The sequence below is a fragment of the Octopus bimaculoides genome, chromosome 20 (assembly GCF_001194135.2).
Source record: "Octopus bimaculoides isolate UCB-OBI-ISO-001 chromosome 20, ASM119413v2, whole genome shotgun sequence".
NCBI lineage: Eukaryota > Metazoa > Mollusca > Cephalopoda > Octopoda > Octopodidae > Octopus > Octopus bimaculoides.
Genome location: NC_069000.1, coordinates 47,559,907 through 47,585,882, shown reverse-complemented (window position 1 = coordinate 47,585,882; position 25,976 = coordinate 47,559,907). Strand labels below are relative to the sequence as shown.

Here is a 25,976-nt window from a genome sequence, read left to right as displayed (position 1 = left end):
ATGCCAGTGTCATGTAAATGGCAGCCATGCATTGTAATTGTGGTTGTTGCTGGTGCCATGTAAGTGGCACCTATGAATCTTAGTTGTTGCCAGTGTCATGTAAATGGCAGCCATGCATTGTAATTGTGGTTGTTGCTGGTGCCATGTAAGTGGCACCTATGAATCTTAGTTGTTGCCAGTGTCATGGAAATGGCAGCTGTACTGGTGGCACATAAAAGCACCCATTACACTCCTGGAGTGGTTGACATTTGGAAGGGCATCCAGCTGTAGAAACCATACCAAATCAGACGGGAACCTGGGGGCAGCTCTCCTGCTCATCCATTCCAGTCAAACTACCTAACCCATACCAGCATGGAGAGTGGATGTTAAATGACGACGATGATGATGATGACTACCTCTTCCGTTGTTTTATTCCTTTGAGGAATGAAACAGTGACGCCATGATAATGAGGTGAATGGTGAGATGTGAGTTCTGTGGAAACAAGAATTTAATGGAATTGTCTTAAGTTATTTAGTTTGCAAAAAGTTAACAGACACACACACACACACACATATGTTTGCTAGAAGAGAGGACTGCCTCAAACAGAGCTACAGAGAATTTGAAATGATATGACAATAATTATACTTAGACTAGTCAAAGGCAACATAACTGCAGCAGTTGCCCCTGCAAAGACACCCGAATCAGCTTTGACTGATGAACAAAAACCATTTCCCTGAAGCCCTCTTGCACACTTCATGGATAAGACACAACAGTCTCATTGGAGGCTATGGTCATGTATGGTGCATGGAATGAAAAGTGACCGAGGTTCTTGGAGGCAATTGACTATTTGCAGCATCGTTAGGAAATCATCCAGTCACTTAATCACACATATGCATATGTGTGTATACATACACACACACACATCCATCTGTTTATGTCTGTCCATCCACCTGTGTGTGTGTGTGTGCTACTTGTGCATTTGTGGTTTTATTTGAGAAAGTTTTTTCATTCTGGTGTTATTGTAATGTACTATGAGTTTGTGCTCTAATATAATTTGTTTTTACTCAGACACACCTACGGGTTCTGCTACTGCTTCAGCCATGTTGGGTTTACTGACCAATTATCTTCTTTTTGTGTCTTTCAGAGAATGGAATGGTCTGGTGGTGGCATTCTTTTGTGAAGGATGAAATTAATCACTCTGTTGAAGTTGTATCTAAATTATAACAACAAATGTTTTTATTTAAAGCAAATAAACAAACAAGATTCTGATATGTCTGTGTTGGAGATTGATTGATTGTTTTATTTTTTTAACCCCATCTTATGCACACCTGCTTCCTACCCAGTCTGTGCCCGTTGAACCTTCTCAGTAACATCCACCCCTCCCGCCTCTAACTATGGCACTATTTCTCAGCTGCTGCTATGGAAACAGAACTGCACATAATTCCATTCCTTTGTTTGTTTATCTCTCTTCTCAGAACCCCTTCCCTTGCCGCCCCTCCTTCTCTTCCATCATCATCAGCATCCCTGACTACTATATGTCCACTGTACGTCAATTTTCCACCTGTCACATCACTGGCACCACTACTGCTACTGCAAGATAGAAAAAAGTCATTTCATTTGATATAACAAAATGTGCAAATATGCATGTATGTGTATGAGTGATGGTTTATCTGAGGATGTGGTCAATATGCTACATCATCATCATCATCATCGTTTAATGTCCGCCTTCCATGCTAGCATGGGTTGGACGATTTGACTGAGGACTAGCAAACCAGACGGCTGCACCAGGCTCCAATCTGATTTGGCAGAGTTTCTACAGCTGGATGCCCTTCCTAACGCCAACCACTCCGAGAGTGTAGTGGGTGCTTTTGCATGCCACCGGCACGAAGGCCAGTCAGGTGGTACTGGCAACATTAGATAATATATTAAGCAGTGTCACATGTTCACTATTGTGTTTTATATCCTGTTATCTACAAAAACACACACACAAGGAAGAAACTAAAAAACTGTTGATATTGATGCTATTTTTATAAACAAAGGAATAATTTTGAATTTTCTGGTGACATCAGCACTAGAGAGGTTGAATGGTTGCAGGTGAAACAGGACTCTAGGGACTTCATAACCCTACACTTTGCTCATTTAGGCAACAACTTTACAGTGAACAATAGGGCCTTCTACAGAGAATGCAAATTTGGAAAGGAAACAATGATGGTGGAAAAGCTAGAAATGCTTGAGAGGTGAGAACAGGGGTATAGAGGATTTTCAATAAATAAGAGGACCCAGGAGGGGAATTGGAGAGAAAGCACAATAACATCAGAAGGACCAGAATAGGTGTGGTAACAAGGGTAAGAGGGCAAGAAGCAAGAATATGTAGAGGTGGTGTGTGGAGGGCAAGGGTGTTTGGTAATGACAGAGGTGGTCAAAGGGAAGAGTTGTGGGTGAAAAGAGAAAGAAGGGCCTGATAGAAAAGGTTTGAATGAAATCAGAGGGGTGTGAGAAGAAAGTGGAATGGCTGACAATAGCAAAAGGTTAGGAATAGCTATACATGTGATTCAGAGGAGAGAAGGCATGCTTGGCTGGCAGCAGAGAACAGAGAAGTTATAGTGGAGGGTGGTAGTGGGCTGGTGTAGCATTTAATATATGTACATATAGGTCTATACATGGATGGTGGAGTCATGAGAGATGAATGGTTATGAGTGTTGAGATGGACAAAAAAGGCAAGGAGGGAGCAATATGTAGATTGGGGGGTGGTGATCAAGGATGTAAGGGAAGAGGCAGCAAATGTTGGCATGGTAGGGTACAAATATTATTACTACCCCTAAACACCACCCTTGAGTTATAGAACTAGTTGCCAGTGGGTAGGGGCGGGTCTTCTACAGTATATCATCAACCATTGTGGTCCTTTGTCATCTCTTCTGTCAGGTACAGCATCTTCAGCCTTCAGCATTTCCCACCAAGTTTTTCTTGGTTCTATTTTCTGCACTCAAGGCCCACATCACACTATTATCCAACACAACAGTTCTAACACAAAGGTCGTACAATCTAGACTCTGAGAAGAAAAACAAAACCTTTGTTGCCAACAGTGGAAGTATCTTTTAGGAATCCATTCTGATCTTTTATGAACCTATTCTTTCTCTGGTTACTATACTTTTCCACCATCATTGTTCTTCAGATTTAGAAGGAATTTTCTCTGAGGTTTTGAGCAACAACTTCTCAGTGGTGCCATTCTGAAAAAGAAAAAAATATTTTTCCTTTTGTCATAGGAAATTATAAAAGTCTTTGTTATATTTGGCAACAGGATTCCTAAGATTCTCCCAACACAAATTCCATTTATGTGTCGAAATGATAGAATTATGCCAATATAGTATGCCATGTGTTTGCTGTGTTTGAACATGGATCCTAAACCACCTGGCTTCTCAACATCAACCAACTATTGACCTTTTTGCAGAGTCCTTCCCTTCCATTGCAGCCCCTCCCCCATCAGCTTGGTACTCCCTAGGGGCTCCAATCACTGACCTTGCCTTTGAGTCCATCTTCCAGTTGAAGGTGGCTGCCCTTGAGAAATTGCTGAAAAATATTAAAGTTATCAAACCCCATCAAGGTTTTTTCATACTTAGGAATTACCTCTCGATCCCTAAACTTCTATATTTACTCAGAGTCAGCTCATCTTACCGATTCCCATTGTGCCTCCAATGCATCAGCAACCTAATCTTTGAAAGACTTGAATGGTCAGTCAATGTCAGAATCTCTCCAACATCCTGCAACCAGGCTGCATTGGCCAAGCGATTTGGAGGTCTTGGTCTTCGTAAGTGCTCGTCCCTCTCTCTCCCCTGCTTTCTTTCCTCCACCCTGGTGAGAAACATCCTCTCTTCTCCAACATGGACCAGTTCCAACTGGGAGTTGGATGAAGCTCTCCAACACTGGTGGGAATTGGGCTTGTCTGCTCCTGAGAAGGTGGACTGCTGGAGTCAGAGAGCTTGGGACAACATAATTTCGAAGGCTACCTTCGACTCCCTCTTCGTCCAGTTGGACCAGTTTTTAAGGTACTGCTTACTGTCTGCTAGCGCCAAATACTCAGGTGACTGGATTGATGCCATCCTTGTGGCTAATGTTGGTGGCCTACTCAGCTTGGACGAACTTCATGTCTCCATTGCCCTCAGAGTGGGAACTGGCGTATGCACGGATTTGATCTGTCGTTGTGGCAGGCTCCTCAACTACAGGCCTCCATGGGCTTTCTTGTCGCCTGAATACTGGTTGCTTCGCACATCCTTTTTGTAATTTGCATTGCTGTGAAAGAAGAACATCTACATTTGATTACTGAACAAAATGGAAAAAATTACCACAGTTGTATTTTTATACCCTCATTATGCTAGCGGTGCCATATGGCACCTGGTTTTATTTAAGAATGTATTTTGGCTTCAAATCAATGTAACTGGTGTTTAAACTAACCCTTAAACAAAGTTTCAGCTAAATCAGAAATAGAAAGTTAAGCAAACCTCTCTGTAATCATAGATATTGCAACCGTGACAATCCCGCCTTTCCCTATGTGTAGTAAATACAATCCCACAATATCTAAAATGTATCCCTTTTAAAAAAAAACAGTCGTGTCTTATTTCAACGGCATTTGGCTGCTATTTCTAGCAGGTAAACACCAAGCTAGGCTGTGGTGGAAATAGAAAGCGTTTAGAAATAAAATACTTCCGAGACAATAATTACTGAGAGGAAGGAAATGAAGCCTTTTTGTTCTGACTCGGGTGTCCGTAGGGAGCCGCCACATGGTTATTTGACTTGCTAATAAGAACAGCCAATCACACCATAATATCTTACGAGTTAATTGCTCGACTTACTAGAAACAGTAGCCCATTCCTACCAAACAAATCGTACTTAAAACGGAGACATTGAACACAGTCTGGCTTGACTTAAAGCTAAACTACAACAGGTGCGAAGTAAAGGTCGTAAGCGGCCTCATTATATTCAGAGTTACTTCCCTTTAACATCCAACATGGTTTCTTCCACGATTTCGGTGAGTTTTTCCTCTTTTAAATATTTTTCATATAAACTCCCAAAAGTCAGTTTTATTTCTTGCCTGAATTGTTCTCCTCTCTATAAATACTAGTATATTCAATTGTTGGCCGTGTTTTCTCTTCCTGTTAAGTTTATTCTTTAGAATTTACGTCTTAAACATCCAATTCGTTGTTAAAACGTGATCTTCTCCTTCACGCTTACATTTTTAAACAATCACATTGTTTTAATGTGTTCATAACTGTTTCCTTGAAGACTTAATTTGTTGAAATCAGTTCATTCTCTTTAAAACAAATGAACATAAAAGCCGCAAGTTCTATTTCATTCAGCCGCAACTGTAAGTCACGCAATGGTTCGCTCTACAAAGATACACACACACATGGTTTGGTGGACGGAAAGGACAGAGTCTCTGAAAGATATCCCCGATCAATTCATCTTTCTTTAAACTCAAATATAGACAAACCAGAATCTGGTGTACCAACAGATTGTGAGCAATAAAGAAATAAGATTGGTGACACCTCGACTTTAAATTGATTGTTTTGTTTTTTAAATTACATATTGCAGAAATACGTTTTCAAGGATGTTGATCACAAATATATTATATTATTACAAAATTTCGAGGTGGGGAAAAAAGTTGGGACGAGTTTTGGTTCTTTCTCCCACCGGTGCCAATTTCGTTTCCGTCATTTCCATAACTTCAGCATTTTTCACTTTGAAGGTTTATATTTTTGAAATTTCAATTTTGCGTAATCTACACTCTCGAAAACGTGTCACTTTGCTTTGGTAGATATGGTCGATGGAAACTGAAAGAAACCTGTCGTGTGCGCGTGTGTCTACTTCTATCTCTTGGTATACATCAGCTGTAAACAAGCACCACCATCACAAGTAATGTCCTGTATTTCCAATCTTCCTTGGAAATATATCCAGCCATGGGGAAATATTACCATGTTCAGAAATTGTATCCGGCTGTAGAAAATCTGCCTCAATGAATTCTGTCTGACCCATGCAAGCCTTGAAAAGTGAACATTAAATGATGGTCATGATGATGATATTTACTTTGTAGTTGTTTTTGAGAATGTGATGTTGATATGTGTATGAGAGATGTCTGGTTCATTTCTAAGGTTCAAGGGAAAATGTCTTCAGTGTTTGTCTTTTTAATTATACAGATGGATGTGATACAGAAAGATTTACCCGATGCCTTAAATATGTTGGAGAAACTCCCTAATTCAATCCATGAGACAAACAAATTCTTCAAATCTCTAATCCAAAAAGTCAATTCAGAAGATTTCAATATTTCTGATGTAAGTTTCAATTGTTTTCCTGTTTTTTTTTTTTTTTCTATTTTACTGTTTTGCATTTATTTTTTATTGTTAACATAAATGTTTGTCTTGTGTTTGAAACTTTTGGATCATGAAGTAAGAATGGAAGTTATTTTGTCAATCTTGTAGACTGTAATGAAATTTGAACTTGTAACCCCACGGTCAGTATTCCAGCAACGATGGGGTATAGATATGGCTGTGTGGTTAAGTGATTCACTTCACAGTAATATGGTTTTGGCTTTCATCCATTAGCAGCACGTCTCAAAAATGACATTTGGTCAACAGAAACTGTAAGAATCCATTGAAGAGATTGTTATTGAGGTTGTGGCCTGGCAGCCATAATCCTTCAACTGGTTTAACATCACCACATCCTCCTTTGGCTGTCTTTCACATAGTCTATACTGTTGCAAAATATTGGGATAAAATATCTGGTCTTCTGTCTTTTGAGGATTTGAAAAGACTCGCAGGAGCAGCCCTTCTCATTAAGCAATAAAAAAACAAAAGCAAACTTGTCACTTTTCCTGTTACCTTAGTATTAGTAGCATACCAACAGTTGTTAAGGTAGTAAATTACTGATGTGTTTTAATTGAACCAAAATATTAGTGACATACTGATAATATACTGGTGTCAAATCTTGCTTATGTTTTGGCTTATTTCAGCCACAAGGGAACTATAATGTGTATTTTAAATCTTAGAAATATATTGTAATTTTGTCTCTCTCTCTCTCTCTCTTATATATATATATATATATATATATATATATATATATATATGGTGGTGGTGGTGGTGGTGGTGGTGGCAGCGGCAATGGTGATAATAGTGAGGATTTATGTTTGAAAAGAGGGTTTTTTAATTTAATCTATTTTTCTAATTGCAGGGAATTGGATTTCTAACAGTGAAGTGCAACATTTTATTGAACTATATCACAGATTTGTCTCTCCTTCTTTTGGAGAAGGCAGAAGGAAATACTTTGCAAAAGAATGAAGCAGTTCAAAGACTTGTGGAGAACAGAATTGTGAGTGAGTCAATGCCATTTCTCTCAGGAAGGTTTGGTAACAAATGATTCCGTTCACTACTTACCCTTACTCTCAAAATTCCTGGCTTCTGCCTAAATCTGAATCTGCTGCTGCTGTTGTTGAAGAAGCAGCAGCAGCAAATGCTGGCAGAACTCGAAGTTCACTCAAGACAAAATGCTTAAGTAGCATTTTATCCATCTTTATTACATTCTGAGTTCAAATTCTGCTTGAGGTTGACTCTTTACCTTTCATCCTTTTGGAGTTGCTAAAATGAGTACCAGTCAAGTACTGGGGTCAATATAATCGATTTGCCCCTCTGGCCATGCTGCAACAGCTCCTCTGGACACTCTATTCTCATTCCCTTTATATTCTTCTCAATATCTTTCAATATTGTCCCAACAGTATTCACAGCCAAGCTATCTCATTAACGAGGCAGTGAGCTACCAAAATCATTAGCACACCAAATAAGATGCTTAGTGGCATTTCTTGTGGCTATTTACATTCTGAGTTCAAATCCCACCAAAGTTGAATTTGCCTTTCATTATTTCACGGTCAGTAAAATGATTACCAGTCCAGGGGTGGGGTGGGGGAGTCAGTATAATTGACTACTACCTTCTGTGAAAAATATTTAATAAATCAGGCCTTGTGCCTATAGTAGGAAATATTATTATTATTATTATTATCCTGTTCCATGATTCCTTCTGTTCTTTTGTATAATATTAGGTATGGGAGAAGATTTTACCCATTGACAATAAACTCAAGTATCAAATCGACAAAGTCGTTCAGTCAGCTGTAACAGGCAAAGGTTAGTGGTTATAATATGAATTATTTTGATTTATTATAAGTTATCATGAACGTGTAATTGTAATTTTTAACAGAAATTCATTATGTTCAACTCTATCTCTCACAAACTTCAGAGGGACATAAACTTTGATCTGCTTTGAACCAAAATTCTGTAGGTGAAACAGCATTGAAAACACTGAAAGTGATGTGTGTGGTAGCCACCATCATCAACAACAGCAACAACATTTCTAATCTTTTTGTTGCTATATTTCTGTTAATATACACCTCTTTTGTATAGAATAATGAAAGATTTAGTAAGAAGACTTTGTCATCACTAAGCTGATGTTTGGAATATAATTTGAAATTTTGATGAAAGATTTAAATTTAGAACAATTCAAAGCAGGAAGTTTTTATTGTAGAGTGAGAGGGGGCAGTCATGGATGGATTGGAATCAAAACAGTTGATGTCTGTTTCTCAGTGTTGAAATCAATTGGAGAAGATATAGAACAATAATGACAACAAATGGTGAATTGCAACTGTAATACAGGAGGATATTACTACTACTTCCCATCCTTTGTCCTCTTTACTCAAGATTTTTGATTTCTTGTGTCATCATCTCTTCACACATTTTGCTCATTGGGCCATTGAAAGAACCTCTCTCATCAAAGCCTAAAATGGTTCTGGGTTCCCTTCCCAGGAATAGGACAGGATAATGATGGCTGGAATGTCTGCTGGGTCACGGCTGACCTAGGGCTAAACAACATCTTTCTCATCCCCTGATTCCCTTCACTTACATCACACAACACTTATTCACCCATCACACATTGTCATCCATTTACTTCACATTTCCAGACCAATGCACAGCTGTCTCTCGTGTGTGTATGTATGTATGTATATATATATATACACACACACATGCATAAATATATGTGTGCATACTCCCATGCGCACATGTTACATGGTGATGATAAAAGAGGCAGAGACTTGGAACAGAAATAAAATGCCATGAATGAAAATTTAGAAGAGATTAATTTTTAAATAAAGAATTAATTAAAAAAGTAAATGCATAACAATGACCAGCATTGTAATATTGTTTTCAGGTGTTGCAGATGCTTTGGAATATCGAGCCAAACCTGAGAATCTTATCCCAAAGGTAAGACATCAACAACATCACAATTAAATTTCACTTCCGTTGACTTTTCATGTTTCTATGTTGTTCTTACAATAACTAGGCCCCACCTCTTCTTCTTGCCCTGTCTAATAATAGGGAGACAAGTGATTCTACAAGAGACAGGTGTACTGCAATCAACTCTCATACCAATTTCCAATTCTTTTAACCCATCTATATTCATCATTTTCATCTTTTCATAATTGATCTGTATATCGTTCATATTGGGTATAGAATCTTGACCGTGTGTATATATTGTTCATATTGTTAGCTTGAAGATGAAGATGACGATGAGAATAATCCAGAAGAAACGGGACATCATAATATAAAACCCTACGTTCCTCCTAAATTGGCTGCTGTCCAGTGTGGTTTGTGTTTGATTTTCTCTCTCTTTTATCTCATATATATATATCTCAGTGTCTGCGTGTATGTACTACTGCACAATTACATGTGTATGCGCACACACACATACAGTTGAGGTATGTATCTTAATGGTTCGTGTATTTGGTTTGGTTCACGATCATAAGGTTGTGACTCTGATACCTAGTGGCACGTTGTGTCCTTGAGCGAGACACTTTATTGCTCCAGCCCACTCAGCTGGCAACAATTGAGTTGTACCTGTAATTCAAAAGGGCCCGTGTTGTCACATTCTGTGCCATGCTGACTCTCCCTGAGAGCAACTCTGTTAAGGGAGTGCTCAGGCTGTTCTGTTGATTGGATCATTTGGAACACTTGTCGTGACTGACAGTACCAGTAATACACACGTATGTGTAATGGTTCATTTACCCATGTACAGGGAGATCATTGTGAATAACTGATTGGGCCTTATTAAAATAATCAGGTCAAATCTAATTAACTTGTTAGAGCAGATTTAATTACCTATTTTGTCATGTTAAATTTATTTATTTAACTTGTCAGATGAAATTTAAATAAGTTGCTCCACTCAAATTTCATGAATTAATTTTCCAGGTCAAATGACTGCTGAAGAACGTCGAGAGAAACTGATTGAGAGAGCAAAGAAACGAGCTCTTGGCAGTACACTGCTACAGGACCTGAAACGAGAGTATGATGAAGGACCAGAGGAATATATGGTAAGCAGAGTCTTTGTGTGTGTGTGAAGAATTTGGTGTTTTGTAGCTATGTCAAGGATTGGTTTCTTACCTTGTCTGACGTTAACAACACAAGGAAGGTCTGTCTAATATATCTGATTCAGAAATCTCCGTTCAGTACCAACATAGGCTGTACAACTACCACTGAAACAGTTTGAATTATCAGGTTTTGTAGCATTTGACATTGTTGTAAAGCAAATATTTTCTCTCCATTCCAGGAAAGTAACAGTTTACACAGAATTAAAGAAAATAAAGAAGCAAAAGAAAGAATACGGTAAGTGGTTGATACTACAGCCTATACTCTGTTTAGGGGTCACAAAATTTCTGTGAACTGGTTGTGTGGCGATTTTACTAGAGTCAAATAACTTGGAACAGTCCATTGTTACAGCTGTATCTATACCAAGTTGAGGGGCATATTGCACAAGCTGACAAGCTGAGGTGTTTCATGTGACCACTGGTTTCTCTTATTCAGTCTGTTTCTCCATATCTGTAGAGTGTGGGATTAGACAAGGTAAACTTAGCCAAAGTGTGATACCTTTTATACTCATTAATGGTTTGTCTCTCAACATGATGTTGGTGACAGCAGAAATTGTCCTCTTCTGCTTCTACTTCGTCTTTGTCCTTGACCACCATCGTCATCAAATAGGTGAATGTTGGCAACAGGAAAGGAATCTGGTTGTAGAAAATCTGGAGCCATGCAAGCATAGGAAAGCAGATATTAAAACAAATAATGATCGTGTATATGTGATCATTATCAATTAATGTTCATGTCGGCTAGGTTGGACAGTTCCTAAGGTCAGCCACTTTACAGAGTGTTCTGGGTGCTTTTAACGTGGTACTGACCAGGTGCATGTATATATATATAAAGCTGTATTTAAATAAAAATGTAAATTAAAATTCATGAAATGCTACTTCATACTCCTTATTTATTATTTGTATATGCACACAATGTTACATTTACACACTGGTCAGTGCCACTTTGGAATTTTAGAGGGACAATGTCTAAGGAAATATTAAAAATTCCAATTTTACATGTTGAATTCCAAAGACTAAACTCTAAAGTAATTGACATTTGGTTTTGTTCCATTGCAGTTATGAAGAAGAGAACTTTGTCAGACTTCCAATCAGCAAAAAAGAGAAGGTAAAGGTTTTGAGAAATAAATATATTGAAAGTTTCAGTCATTTTGTTTCAGAGATCTTTTACGAAGAAGAGTTAAAATGGTAATATTTGAGATACAGGTGATGATTAAAAATTTATTAAAATAGCTCAAAATGAATAAGGATTTATAAAATGGCATCCAAGATAAATTCTTGATTTATTTGAGATTACCTTTGCTTTGGCAGAAGGATAAACAGTTGCCTAGTGGTAGTTGCGACCAACTGCAAATGTAGAATTCTCTGAAATTGATATACCATTACAGAAAAGCGAATCTGATTGAATGAAGACAAAAGGACAGCTGTTTACGTTTGTAATCTGCCTCAGTCAGTATTGTCAGCATAGCAGTTGCTCCAGCTTGACTGGCAGCCTAAAGGCTTAATCACACAAAAAGAGAAAATATTTATGGCTAATTAAAGCAAAATTGTACTCAGAAAATCAATTTAGAATGGTCAGTGGCATGTATGTATACATTGAAGACAGGTATGTTAAATAAGATACAAGATAGATTCTTGTCTTCAAGAAAACATCTTTCCTCTGCCTTTTGACTACAAACTCCAGATAAGGAGAAGAGCAACGTATTCAAGGCTGTCCCCTTTCTCCAGCTGATCAGATTGTGTTTTTAAGCATGTCATTTTCAGGGAGGTGAGTTAGGACAAGCACTCTTAGACACCCAGGGTAGTGGTGTTGGCCAACCACATGGAAATTCCAAAGGACCAGGTGATATTTGCTTCTGTTTGTCCTACACCAGTCCTGGTGATATTAGCAGACCGTTGATCGTTGTCTCCCTTTATTTACAGATGGCGTCTCGAAGACTTACCACATCAGCTTCCCTCGGTCAACTTGCCAACTTTGAAAATATTAACGTTCTTTATGATGAAAATGATTTTCACCTGGTAAGATAATTTTCTCTAATTATTTCAACTACATTCTTCATTAAAACTTCCAAATAATAGCAAAATGTGTGTGTCGTTGTGAGCTGCTCACTGTCTGAAGAACAGCAGGTCTGCTGGTGCTGACTAGATTTGTGTAGATCTGGAAGGGACAATGCATATGTAGAAGGACCCTATACCAATAACCCCAGAGCCTCAACTGATAAGAACTCCCCACTGCAATATTACGATTGATGAGAAAGAGGACAAGGTAACCATGTGTAGCTATGGTAGCCATGTACCACTTCTTTCTTTTGTTGGTGAGGGCCTGACAAGGAGTAAATTGTTTCAGGGACTCACCATCAGTATCACAGAATCAGCTACCCCTGAATTACCCTAGCTTCCTGGCTCTCCCTGTTCCACAGCTTCCATCTGCTCTACACACACACACACACACGCCCATACAACAGGATTTGTACAATTTCCATCTCCCATTCACTCAGATCCCTCATCACTATTTCCTTATGAGAGAGTGGACATAGGCATCAGCTGAATCCTATCTAAGTAACGGGGTCATCTCCATGTTTAACTATATTTTTGTCTTCCTTCTTTAGGATGAACCAAGCAAGAAAAAGAAAAAAATGAAGGTATGTTTGAAAAATATTTTTGAAGTTTAGAATTTGCCCTAGTATTAAATTTTGTCTTATCTATGATTAGTTATTAATCTTATCTTAGCTATGATTTAATTTTATCTTAGTTATAACTTAATCTTATAACAATGATAATGGTTCAGATTTTAGCACAAAGCCAGCAATTTCAAGGGAGCAGGTAAATCGATTACACTGGCCCCCCAGTGCTCAGCTGGTTCTTTTATTTTACCAACCTTGGCAGAATCTGAACGCAGAACATGAAGACATGAAAAACTGCTAACCATTTTGCTTGGTGTGCAAACAATTCTGTCACCTCATTGCCTTTTAATAAAAATAGTTTTGTTTCTTTAATTCTCTGTCCTGATATTGAAATTATTTTCAGTTAAAGATAGTGTTACAGTGAATGTAAAACTTACTTTATTTGATGTCACTTGTGTGTGTGTGTGTGTGTGTGTGAAAGAGAATGTATCTGTCTGTCTTTGTAAGTGTTACTGTGTGTATTCTACCTGTTACTAAGTATGTCTTATTTACTCTTGCAGGGTAAAGGGAAGAAAAAAGGTGAGCAGTTAAAGGATTTTATGAGTGTGTGTCTGTATATGTATATAGATATGTTTGTGTGTAATATATATTTGTACAATACATAGCTTGTAATGCATATATTGGTAATAAATATATAGAGAGAGATGCAAATATAGCCCATGTGTTTACAAAGTTGGTTTCACCATATCGCAAGTTTAAACCCACCATACAACACCTTGTCTTCTTCAGCTTAACAAAAATTTGGTTCACACAAATTGTGCACAAACCCATTCTCAGTCATCATCATAAGTTTAACATCTATTTTTCATTGCCAGCATGGGCCACACTAAACTTATTAAGGTAGTTCTATGATCAGTTGTTCTTCCTGTGTGCTGCCTGTCGCTAGTTTCCGGGTAATATAATATTTTCCAAGACTACAGAGGAATGAACGACTGTCGTAGTGGTTAGACATATTTCTGTGGCAGATTGGAAACAGAGACACTGTTGTATCTAGAGCGATATTTTTAGACAGCATCATACAAATATTTCTTTCTTACCACTGGCATAAGGCTTGAAATTTTAGGGATGGTGTGGTATTAGTTGATTGCATAGGATTGAGGAGGGTCCTGCAGAGGGTCCAACAATCTAGGAGAGAAAGATTGGGGATAGTAATTGGTGTGGAACATGGTATTAATGGACACAAGATGGATGATGAGAGGAGTCCTTGAGCGGAGACATGAGTCCAGTCCTGAGAAGCAGCAGAAGCCATTACAGTAGCAGTAGAAAAGGTTGAGAGAGGAGACACAGCACACCAGTGTGTGGGTATGCATTAGAGTTAAGTACATTGGGGTATATGTGTGTGGTGTGTTCCCTCTGTTGGTGCTTGACTCGTCTCACTTGCAGTATTGTCTTTATTTATTCTGACATAACAAGAAAACCAGACTTTCACCAAATCTGACCTCATCCACTTTTAAAAAGGTGGGCAAAACCAGAATGAGGTAAGGACACAGACATGGTGGCATACAAGAGAATCCAAAGACCTAGTCTTCAGTAATATGACAACATTAATGATCCATAATGATTGGTGTGATGGTGGTGATGGTGGCGGCTGTTTATGTTTTTGTTGACAGAAGAAATTAGATTTGTTTGATCTCAATTGTGTTAATTTTGATTTATAAAATTAACTGTTTTTTTTTTTCAGGTTTCAAAAAGAAACGGAAACTTTAAACAGTATTTCTGATTAATAAAAATTGTTTTGTAAATTATTGTTATTGTAATTATTATAATTATGTTGTGTAACCCCAGATAAATGTTGATCAATCTTTTGCAGAGATCTGAAGACAATCGACAACTGAATGCAACATGTTCTTTTATAAAATAATGTGACTTGGCTGCTATTTCAAGTAGCTCAAACATCCATATAGGGGCTTCCTAAATTATTATTAACTAAATGCTTGTATGGTTGTATGGTTCAGAACTCTGCTTCCCAAGCATGTGCTTCCAGGTCAGTCCCACTGCATGGCACCTTGGCCAAATGTTTTCTACTCTAGCCTCAGGCTGAGCAAAGCCTTGTCTGTGGATTTGAAAGAAGCGTGTCATGTGTTAAAGTGTGTGTGTGTGTTTTTGTCTTGACATCATGTGATAGTTGTAAATTAGCCTCATCATCATACAAGTAGTCATTTCCCATCTTCTGTGGTAATATGCCTGGCCATGGGGTAAAATTACTTTGCCTGGGAACATGTAAAGGGCATCCAACCATAAAGAATTTGAATGAATTCTGATTCATGCAAGCATGGAAAAGTGGACATTAAAATGATGATGATGATGACTGTATGGAGAAGTAGAGCAGTTAAGATGCCATTGTATTTCTTCTTCAAATGCTACTGATGTCAACTCTATTTTCCATTCTTCCAGGACCAAAGTAAAAAAATCTTAAACAATTCACCCTTTTGGCACCAACCTTCCTGAGACTGCCCCTGGGTTCTAATGATAAACCTTCCACACTAGCTTAATGTCAAATTTATTACATTTATTACATTCAAAATTCATCAAAGTCACTGATCTTATGTCATCTTCTCCATTCTGGTTTGACTTGGACAAGTTTTATTGCAGCAGAATCTCTGACACTTTTTTTGTTTTTTGTCAAGTAACAGATTTTTTTATTCTACTTAAAGTCCAAATAGGTTGAGTGAAATATTAGGCATAAGGTGCATCAGATTTTGCTAGTTCTGTGGTGTGAATGGATTGTGTAGAGAAATGCTAGTTAGTAAATGTGATAGCAGAAGATGTGGGACAAAGTTGTAAAGACTAAGCTGAAGCTGTTGAGCCTCTCGGAGATGAGGAGGTACTGAGATGCTGTGCTTGGGAAGGCCCATCTATCTCAGCAGAACGAAGGTTCTGTAATCAACCAGTTCAAAACCAGTCACACACAGCAAGCATTGAAAGCAAGGACTTCAATTCCTGCTAGAGCATAGTTCTGAGGAAATGAGATCCCATTTGTCAGTTTTCATGGGAATTTGATCTTGATAGCTCTTTGTAATTGTCTCGGCAAGTTGGCAGAGTACTCTCCATTGATGATGTGGCCGTTTTGAAGATAGTCAATAAACACAATACTTTTTGCATCCCAAAAAACAGGCTGTCACCTTCCTTGCAGATGAAATAACGTCAGCCTTCTTTAGAGCCGGTGAGGAAAGGTGTTTCCATTGCATGGATTGTCTCTCACTCAAAGCAAGGAACCCAACACTCATCCTGGCTTAGAAAACATTCAAGGAAATCAGCTGGAAACAATGTCAGATTTTTCCTATGATGTGATCAGGTGTCGGAAGACATGGCACAGAAACCTTCATCATGCCAAGTTCATTGAACAGGATATTCTCAACTCATATTATATGCTAATAGCATTGGCTTTTTGATTTATAGTTAATCACCTGTCATCCATCACCATGTGGAGAATATGATCAATGTTTTCCTTGATGCTGGCATTTGCAGGATGTCCAAACATTGGGTCATCTTGAAGACTCTCCCCTTCCTAAATTCAGCTGCTCACTTTTGCATTGTTGACAAAGCTGAAGTGTCATCCTCTAATGTAGCAAACATCTCAACATGAATGTCCTTAGAGGCTAAGCTCTTTTGCTATAGATACTTGATAATACTGCAATGCCAAATTCACAGCTAGTTACTTTTGAAGTCTTCTTTGAACAGTCAAATGTCGGTTTACCTGGAAAGAAAGAATGCATTTAATAAGAAGAATTAAAATTAATGCATGCAAGATTTCAAAGATTTAGCATCTCTCCTTCATAGCCTATGAACTTTTCAGCTCACCTTTGTGTGAATAAAAAAATTCTCTCTTTTAGCAAAAGATGTAAAAACACTGTATCTGCCCAGTGCTTCCTTCTATCAGTTGTTGATCTCTTGGGCAAGAAACAATTTTTTTCCATAGAACGAATTCGCAACTGTCATTGCTGAAGAGCTCTATAAATTCACAGAATATGCAGGGTCTGATGTAGATCTGATCTAAACTCACTTTGAAAGATCGATGTGAATTTAAACACTATGGAAGGAAGTAATATTTGCAAAGAAAGAAAGAAAAAAAGGAATGTAAAAATTAATGCTTATTTCACCGTAAGTTTTGAAAAAGTACCCTCAAAGCGATTAATGCAACTGGACTTTCTTTCCAGCCTAGCATATTTACCAGTGATAGAATTTATCGCCGAAATTGTTTCTCGTCTTTGAATTTAACCATCCTCTGTTTTTGATTTAATTATTTTTAATTGATATATTTATAAGTAATACAACGGAGTGGTAATTAACAGAATTAACAAAGGGACGTACAAAATACCGCGAGGTATTTCGTTACGTTTGGAGATCAACTAGCCTAAATCAATATAAATATTGGTTGATCTAATTAATAAAACTTCTCTTCAAAAATCTGTGGCACTTCTGCCTCTGATCTCTGTTAAAATTATTCTGGTAATTTAAACGGATAATCATGGCTGGATTGAACTACAATATTGGCGAGTAGGGTCTAGCGACTGTACCGCTTCCACAAAATCTGTGGAGTGACCGAAGAAAGCGTTTGATAATATTCCTGTTCTTTACGTTCTGAGTTTAAACATAACCAAAGTCCATTTGTCCGTCCAGCAGTGAAACAGATGACATCGACTGACACCCTTCCCGTCAAAAGCGTTGTCTTAATTGGACCCCAAGAAGTGATGCCAGCCAAGGGAGTAGAGCAATATTCAGTTACGTCCCTTTATTCCCTAAGTTCAAATCCTGCCGAGGTCATCTTCGCCTTTTACCCTCCCGGGGTCGATAAAATATATGTATACTGCAGCTGATATAACGAACAATAGCTCCTGCTCCTCCTCTTTTTCCCCGTAAAAATTAAAAGAAAAAACCTGTAGCCTTGTGTTCGTCTGTAAGAAACCATTATTATTATTATCATTATTATTATTGTTATTGTTATTATTATTATTATCGTAGAGATATGTCGTTCACATATCGGAATGTGCTTCATTTTGTCGTTAATCTGCTTTAAATATTCATTCGAAAAACAAATAAAAGACTTTCTCTCTGCACCTATTTACTATAACAGATGAGAACAAATGTATTAGCAGTGGTAATAGTTGTGAGTAGAACAGGTCGGTGGGATTCCGTCTTCCTGGAATACCGGGATTTTTTTTTTTTTTGAGCAGTGGGGAAGAATAAATCTATTTAATTAGAGGGAAGTGATTTAAATTAAAAATGTTAATTAAAATTAAAGAAAAATAGATAGAACTAATGAAATTAGGAAATATATATATACATATAACTGTGTATAATACAGTAACGAGTTTAAAATAATAGCAATAGCTTTAATTAGTAAATATAATTATTTTGAGGCGGTGGGGGGGTGTTATACGAAATATAACAATTATAAAAAGGGAGGGGAAGCTGAATGTAAAAAAAAACGCAACTGCCAAGAGTTAACTGCCCTTTCTTTTGAATGAGCGCCAGGTGTCGCTGTAGTCTCCACAGCAACCAATCAATGGCCCCCGCCGCCGCCCCTTTCTCCCACTGCATCTCTAATACTACTACCAAACCCACTTCTCTTTCCCCTCCTTTCTTCGTCATCTTTACTACCACCACTACGACTTGTTCTTCTCTCTCATTTCCCTTCTAACCTCTTCTAATCTTTCGTCTCCAGTGCGCTTCTACTCAGTCTTTTGAATTTCCTCTTTCTTTCTTATACTTCTCCTCTCCCAACCGTGCCTTAATCTCTTATCTAACACCCTTTCTCTTTATCTTTTCTCTCTATCTGCCTGCTACTATAAGGGAGAAAGAGAGAGAACAAGAACAGTTAGAGAGAGAGAGTGAAAAGGAAAAGAAAGTGGCCCAGAGAGAGAAAGAGAATGTGATCTATTAGAAGAGAGAAAGGACGGAAGACTAAGAGGGAGGGAAGAGAATGACGCACTGGAAGGCACAGTAAGAGAGAGGAAGAAGGAAATAGATCAAGACACAGCGAAAGAAGGGGAGAAAGAGAAAGAGGAAGGTAGATAAAGAGAGAGAGGGAAGAAAGAGGGACAGGAAGCTAGATAGAAAGAGGGAGAACGTGTACAGTTGTCCCGGTCGGACGCCAGTAGAGGTCGCTGGAATATTATTGCTGGCAGTTGTGGCTGTGCTTGGGGGCCGGTTGGTCGGTAGGTGGACATTGATTATTATTATTATTATTATTTATACACACAGCAAAACCACATCTATATATATATTTGTATTATACACACTCAGATATATTTAACATATCACGTATTATATGTATGTAAGAAATCCACACACACACAGATATAATATTAACACAGCACATCATATAAGACTCACATACATTAAACACATCACCCTCTCTCTCTCTCTCTCTCTTACACACACACACACACACATACACTTGTGCGTTAAGCAGAGATACAGACATTTTGGTTCACCACTCATGGTTGTTACTTTTTTCTATTTTCAAATTCGCAAAGAAAAGGCAAAACAACCAACCAATAACTATAGGCTGACTCATTCTTCTACATTTGTGTGTGTGTCAAATGGTGTATATCTCAAGCGATTTATACATATGTGTGTGTATGATATATATATATATATATGTATGTGTGTATGATATATATATATATATATATATATATATATAATCTTATATATTATTATATATATTGTGTGTGTGTGTGTGTGCCAAACTGTCTCATGTCTTTTTCACACACAAGCACTGACTCTCTTCCCACTCCCTCCTCCTTTATTACCTTCCTCTCTATCTCTATCTCCCCCTCCCCCACTGTTTGTAAACACCATCTCATTTCTTGTTTATTTTTCATTTCTTCCCTCTTTTCTTTGTTAATTTTGGTTTTTAACAGCTGTGTATCCACTGGTACCGTGTATAATATATATATGCATGCGTTCGTGTATATATAATATATATATTTATTTATAGACACATGCGCGCACGCACACACTTGTGACTGCTTTTGTATTTACAACCATTGAAACCCATTTCTCAACTCAAATTTTATAAAAAGATCCCAACTGTAAAACACAGAAATACTTTTAAAACATCGTTTTCAGGTTTAATTGTAAGTAATATACTAACATATATGGCATAACTACCCCTGTAGTTATGCCACACACACGTATATATATATATATATATATATATATATATGTGTGTGTGTGTAGCTAATTGGTGTCTTGTAGGAAAGATGATTAGTGAAGCTGGAGAAGGAAACCAGTTGCTTTGGCCATGAACAATTGGAAGTTCCTTCCTGTTTTCTTAATCTAAATCTGATGTTTTAAACCCTTTAAGTTCCTTACAAAGGTGACGAGTGAACTTTTAAAACTCTTGATTTCCTATCTTCTCTAATCATTATGGGTCAATAAGGGGACTTGTTCCTGTTAGAAATAGCTGCCAAATCTCCTTCAAATCGCGTAATGACGAACGCATTAATGATGTATTCTTGGATAAACTGGGAATGCCAGTCAAGATGGTCATTGTGTAGTTAACAATGACTTGTTGATCGGGACTGCTTCTGAGATTAAATAATTAAATTTACCTCAAAACTGGACCCTTTATAGATAAACGCATTTGTTTCTATAAATGATACTTGATAACCGTTGGTGTTTGTTCGTTGATATTCCCGGACAGCTTTCTAATCATTTTTATTACTAAATGGTATAAAAGTAACATTTTGGTGTTACAGTGGACGGAGATGTTTTTGTAACCTGGCGATGAAGAAACGTAGTTGCTTGATCTGTTAAAAGTATGACATCCTGTCGTTTCGAATGCCTAATGACTCTTGGTGTTTGGTCACAGTTGGAGCAAACAACTGTGGTCAGGAAGTTGATCAATAATGATTTTTGTTTAATCAATAATTATAGAACTGTAGTTGTTTATACACCACAGACACCGTAAACACAATATAAATGTGTGTGTGTACAGCACGTACTACTGCACACGCACGTGTATATAGGGCACCACACACATTCTTGTACTGGGACACCATATCGTCTTCACTACTTATTTTATCGATCACTAATTGTTGAACCGCAACACAATCTCAACGAAATGGTAGTCTGTTTACATAAACACTCTCTCTTCGGACCACCTCACCATTTTAATAAGGATTGCCCTGACCATCGTGTATTAGTTTAATGACTGTCCAGATCATCATCTTGTATTAATATTGACCCCCCTCCCCGTCTTGCTGATGTTGATAAAATAAGGTCTCAGTTATATTCTAGTTGCTTTAATCAACCTCCCTAATATGTAGCCTTGTTGCTAAAAAAAACGATGCAATTAAATAGAAATTAAAAGAAATTATCTCCATTACTTGCGAATTGTTAGAGTAACTTCAGTTTTTTTAGGTTCTGAGTTCAAATCCAGCTGAGAGCGACGTTACTTTTCGTTATTTCAGGGTCGATGAAATACAGTACCAGTCAAGTGGTACTGGGGTCGATGCAATCGACAAAACCCTTCCCCTTGAAATTGCTGGCATGGTGCCAAAATTCGAAATACAGAATCAATAGATGGAATTGGTCGCATTTTTCTCTATTTCAAGCTGTCGGTATATTCTGGGCCCTGTGTATGTATGTAATGTGTGTGTGTGTGTGTATATATATATATATATATATATATAAAGAGTAAATGGCTGATATTTTTTCCTCTGATATAAAATACATTTAAGCGGAAAAAAGCTGGATGTTGTTACAATGGAATAAAATATTTGAAGTAGAGTTTGTAAAAGAGTTGCAACTTGTAGTTTTGGACAATCTTCAGGTGACTCAACATTGAAGAAACTCAGAGTAAGCAATGAGCCAGCCACACGAGCTGACTTGTCTACATGTATGTATATATATATGAAGCTGAAGGAATCAGTGAGACATTGTTGCAACTCTTAATTGAAGCGACGTAGTTTGGTAAAGAACAGTTAGAGAGAGCGAAACCATAGAATGGCCTGTTTCATCTCATCACATTGATTCATGATGGAGTGTGTGTGATTCTGGTAACTGTATTCTCTCTTAATTGTTGTGTGTTTAATATAAAAGACGAATAGCGCGGGTATATTTTAATGTCTGTGTGTTGGACGACGACGATGCTAAAGGAGGATCTATAAATGTTTATATATCAATATATTTGCTTGGGAACACATTAGTGTGTGTATAATGTCTCGTGTTTGCGAAAGAACGAGTGTTATAGTAATGTGTGTGTAGGTATCGTTAATGTCTGACAGAATGTATGTATACATACATTAATGTGTGTGTGAAGTGTGTATACTACGTTGCTGTGTGTGTGTGTGTGCATTCTCCCGTTTCCTCCTCCTCCTCCTATTACCATGGCCGACGCCGAGATGTCGGCCGCCCGTCTCTCTCTCTCTCTCGGCTGCTGCCTTCTCTCTTCTCTACCACTTTGTAGTCACTGCTCTATGTGTGTGTGTAAAGGTATCTTTCAAGTATATGTTTATTAAACTCCTACACACAAAATAAGACATATATATAAATCTGTCTGTCTCTCTCTCTCTGTATAAAATAGATATATACACACGTATATAGTATTTGTATCTCAGTGAACTGTACGAATATATATAAACATCTACACACAGCGTGTGGTACTCATTAACACAATCACACGACAAACTACAATATATATACTCGTCTGTGTACGCAGATATACGCTTACAGCATCAAGTATCGCTTAATATGCACACATTTGTATCATACAATTATACCCTTTGTTAAATATTTCAAAACGGGTATATATTCGAGCGCATTCTTTTTTTTTTTTTTACTGTATAATATATATATATATGAGAGAGAGAGAAAAGAGATGCACTAATCGAGAGTAATGTGTGTGTGCGTGTGTAACATTTCGCCATTCGACCATTTCTGCTGATTTTTTTCTAAAAATATTTCCAACCAAGACCAACTTGCACTCAATGTCACACTCACTTGCCGCCTGCTTCACTCATATTGCACCCACTCGCACTTGTCTCCTACACTCACTAAAGCGCGTGCGCACATGCTCACACATTCCACGTGTGTGAAATGGTTGATTAGGGGGCTGCTGCTCTTTCTCTGTGTGTGTGTGTGTCTCTATGTATTGTTTAGCCCTCGGTCGGCCCTTATCTCAAGGAGACCTATTAAAGGCATTTCTTTCAATCACTCTGACCTTCCTTAAGTTATGTAGAACTGCTTAATCTAATATATCCTTTCCTTTTTGTTTAAGACAGTTGTGATTTGCGGAAGATTTTAGCTGCTATTTCTAGTGCCATACAGCCACAGTGAGGCTCCCTCTGGGCTGTAGTTTTTGCCGTCTTTTTCAAATCGTCTTCAAATCTTTTTAATAGTTTCTTCAATCATTACTGACTAGAACAATAGATGACGGATGTGTTATTTTGTTGGAGGGTGAGAAATTCCGTCGAGGAGTGGCGACAATAACTCACCTACATGGCACACACGCATCCTCTTACTCTTTCCTCTTCGTTTTCTTTATATACCCCTCAACATTTTCTCTCTTGCGTTTCCTTCCCATTCTCTCGTCTTCTTACTTTATTATTCTTTCTTTCACACTGACACATCACCGCAATCTTCCATCACACTGTCTCTGATTAAAAGTCGCTGTGAACTATCGAAGGAACTTCCTAGGCGCAGCCACCCCCTCTTAATGCAAGTCATACCAATACACATTCTATGGTCTCTAATCAGGCAGACAGTAACTACACAGGATTTTAAACGTTTTATTCTTTGTGTAGACGGATGTTAATGTAGCTTTAGGAACGTGTGTGTAGTAATCACACATTTAAAACACTTTGTGCTCAAACGCCGATTTCTGTGCGTGATAAGGAAAACGAGATGGACTTGATTAATGCATGGTTTCCCAGGTTCACCACTGGGTCTATAACTCCAGTCTCTCTTTGTCGGTTCCACACAAACTTGGCCACTACTAAAAGGATTGGTCGGTCTCAATTTGCATAATAGTGCAAGTGTTGCTAACGTGAGTTAGTAGAAGTAGCACTAATGGGCGTGTGTCTGTTTTTAGCTCCGTTGTGAAAAAATAAAATAAAACAGTGAAGGTAGCCAGGTCACTCTCCCTCCACAAAGAAACGTTCGTGGTTTAACCACAATAACTTGTTTTCACAGTGAGACTAAAGCTGTTTACTAAAAGCATTCATAAATCTTACCTTACATCCTTATTAACACACACACATACACACACTATGTAAACAGTTCTACACATATGTTCTCTTTCTCTGTGTAAACATTCAGCCACAGCCTCCATCTCTATGTAAACAGTCACACATACATACACACGTGCAGCAATCAAGCGCACCATTGCATCTCTGCTGCCTGTATTTTGTTTCCTGGTGACTAATTATCTCGTCCCTCCTCTTAATTGGTTACACTGGGTTAATTTTATTTGCACTGTATGAGTAGGACTTAGCAGCTAGAACAGGTGCAAAGATGTCCAAAATTAAAAGACCTTCTCAAACCAGTACCATAAAGAATATAAAGTTCAGGATTCTTAAGAAGATATTTCGAAACAGATATTTGTAGACTTAAGAGGTTTCATGGTTGTTTGAGTTCATAATTGTAAAGTTTTATGGAAGGTTATTTATTTAGAGAATCAGCTTGTTTCAGTTCTAGCGTTGAACATGAACTTATTTCATTTCCAAAATAGTATAAATGATTTAAATATAGAATTACAGGTACTGATAGGTGATTGTTAGCTGTGATGTGTGTAGGTCAACTAATGACAACAAAAAGGTTAAAGTGATTTAAATTAGAACCTTCCAGCTAAATTTGATGTTAATTTACACTTCAAACACTAGCTTAATAAGTTATTTTACTAAATTTTTCATTATTTTCAAAGTTTATTGGATCAAAAGCCAAATATTTCAACAGAAATATTGTAACAAAATGGTGAATGAGAATGTGAGGGTGGGTACAGACATTTAGATCCCAGTTAACTGGTTTCTCTTTTTGTTGTCTCTGGAAGGATGAAAAAGTGAACCTCACCTCAGTAGGGTTTGGACCCAGCATGTTTAGGGCATTTATTCTTCAGCTCTCTATCATCTCTAGATCTACTGTAACTGTGTAGAGTTTTGGAATATATTTGTTTTCTTTCTCTCTTAAAATCGATTCCTTGAATGAAAACCAGGAATTAGTGTTGAATATTTGAAATAACTGTTGTTTTTACTTTGATTTCAGGCTGTCTCACATAAATAATGACATCAACAATCTCTAGTTTAAACAGTTTATTTTCCTTCACGAGTCCTGCAGTGAAACGATTATTGGGTTGGAAGCAGGGAGATGAAGAAGAGAAGTGGGCTGAAAAAGCTGTTGATTCTTTGGTGAAAAAACTTAAAAAAGAGAAAAAAGGGGCCCTTGAAGAGTTGGAAAAGGCTCTCAGTTGTCCTGGACAACCGAGTAAATGTGTCACAATTGCTCGTTCTCTTGATGGTCGTCTGCAAGTGTCTCATCGTAAAGGATTGCCTCATGTTATTTACTGTCGTGTATGGCGCTGGCCTGATCTACAAAGCCATCATGAGTTAAAACCTCTGGAATGTTGTCAGTACCCATTCAGTGCCAAACAAAAGGAGGTTTGCATCAATCCATACCATTACAAACGTGTAGAAAGTCCAGGTATGTATTCTAATTTCCAAATATCTAGCAGCTATTGTTTATATTACTGTCCCTTATTCCTTTTTTTCTCTCTCTCTCTCTCTCTCTCTCTCTCTCTCTCTCTCTCTCAAATGTGTGTGTTTGGATTGGGAGTTATTTGGGGCAGGTTTCTATGGCTGGATGCTCTTGATGTTGCTAAACCTTAATTTGTTTCCAAGTAAAATGTTTTCCATTCT

At 37.7% G+C, this 25,976-nt stretch overlaps 3 protein-coding genes and 1 long non-coding RNA gene across 5 annotated transcripts in view; 3 read left to right on the top strand and 1 right to left on the bottom strand.

Moving 5' to 3' along the window:
* Positions 1–1,250, top strand: part of LOC106879874 (ER membrane protein complex subunit 4) — a 9,001-nt gene extending 7,751 nt beyond the window's left edge. The window contains exon 5 of the mRNA XM_014929596.2: positions 1,124–1,250. Within this exon, the coding sequence (XP_014785082.1) occupies positions 1,124–1,159 (36 nt within the window). The 3' untranslated portion in view covers positions 1,160–1,250. The remainder of the gene's footprint in view (positions 1–1,123) is intronic.
* A 15-nt stretch (positions 1,251–1,265) lies between these two features.
* LOC128250282 (uncharacterized) lies at positions 1,266–4,916 on the bottom strand. The gene is made up of 3 exons (XR_008266308.1): positions 4,827–4,916; positions 3,048–3,206; positions 1,266–1,569 (listed from the first exon to the last, which is right to left on the bottom strand). It is a non-coding gene; the product is annotated as an uncharacterized LOC128250282 (long non-coding RNA).
* LOC106879868 (neuroguidin) lies at positions 4,873–14,855 on the top strand. The gene is made up of 13 exons (XM_052975023.1): positions 4,873–5,002; positions 6,168–6,302; positions 7,198–7,335; positions 8,060–8,141; positions 9,220–9,272; positions 9,559–9,655; positions 10,257–10,378; positions 10,615–10,670; positions 11,489–11,537; positions 12,353–12,448; positions 13,039–13,071; positions 13,614–13,632; positions 14,795–14,855. Exons 1-13 carry the CDS (start codon positions 4,982–4,984, stop codon positions 14,818–14,820), a joined length of 927 nt encoding a protein of 308 aa, XP_052830983.1. The 5' UTR covers positions 4,873–4,981; the 3' UTR covers positions 14,821–14,855.
* A 3,884-nt stretch (positions 14,856–18,739) lies between these two features.
* The window catches only part of LOC106879879 (mothers against decapentaplegic homolog 5), a 20,050-nt gene continuing 12,813 nt past the window's right edge, over positions 18,740–25,976 (top strand). For both annotated transcript variants that reach the window (XM_014929603.2, XM_052975173.1), the window contains exons 1-2: positions 18,740–19,271; positions 25,327–25,761. In XM_014929603.2, the coding sequence (XP_014785089.1) occupies positions 25,344–25,761 (418 nt within the window). In that variant the 5' untranslated portion in view covers positions 18,740–19,271; positions 25,327–25,343. The remainder of the gene's footprint in view (positions 19,272–25,326; positions 25,762–25,976) is intronic.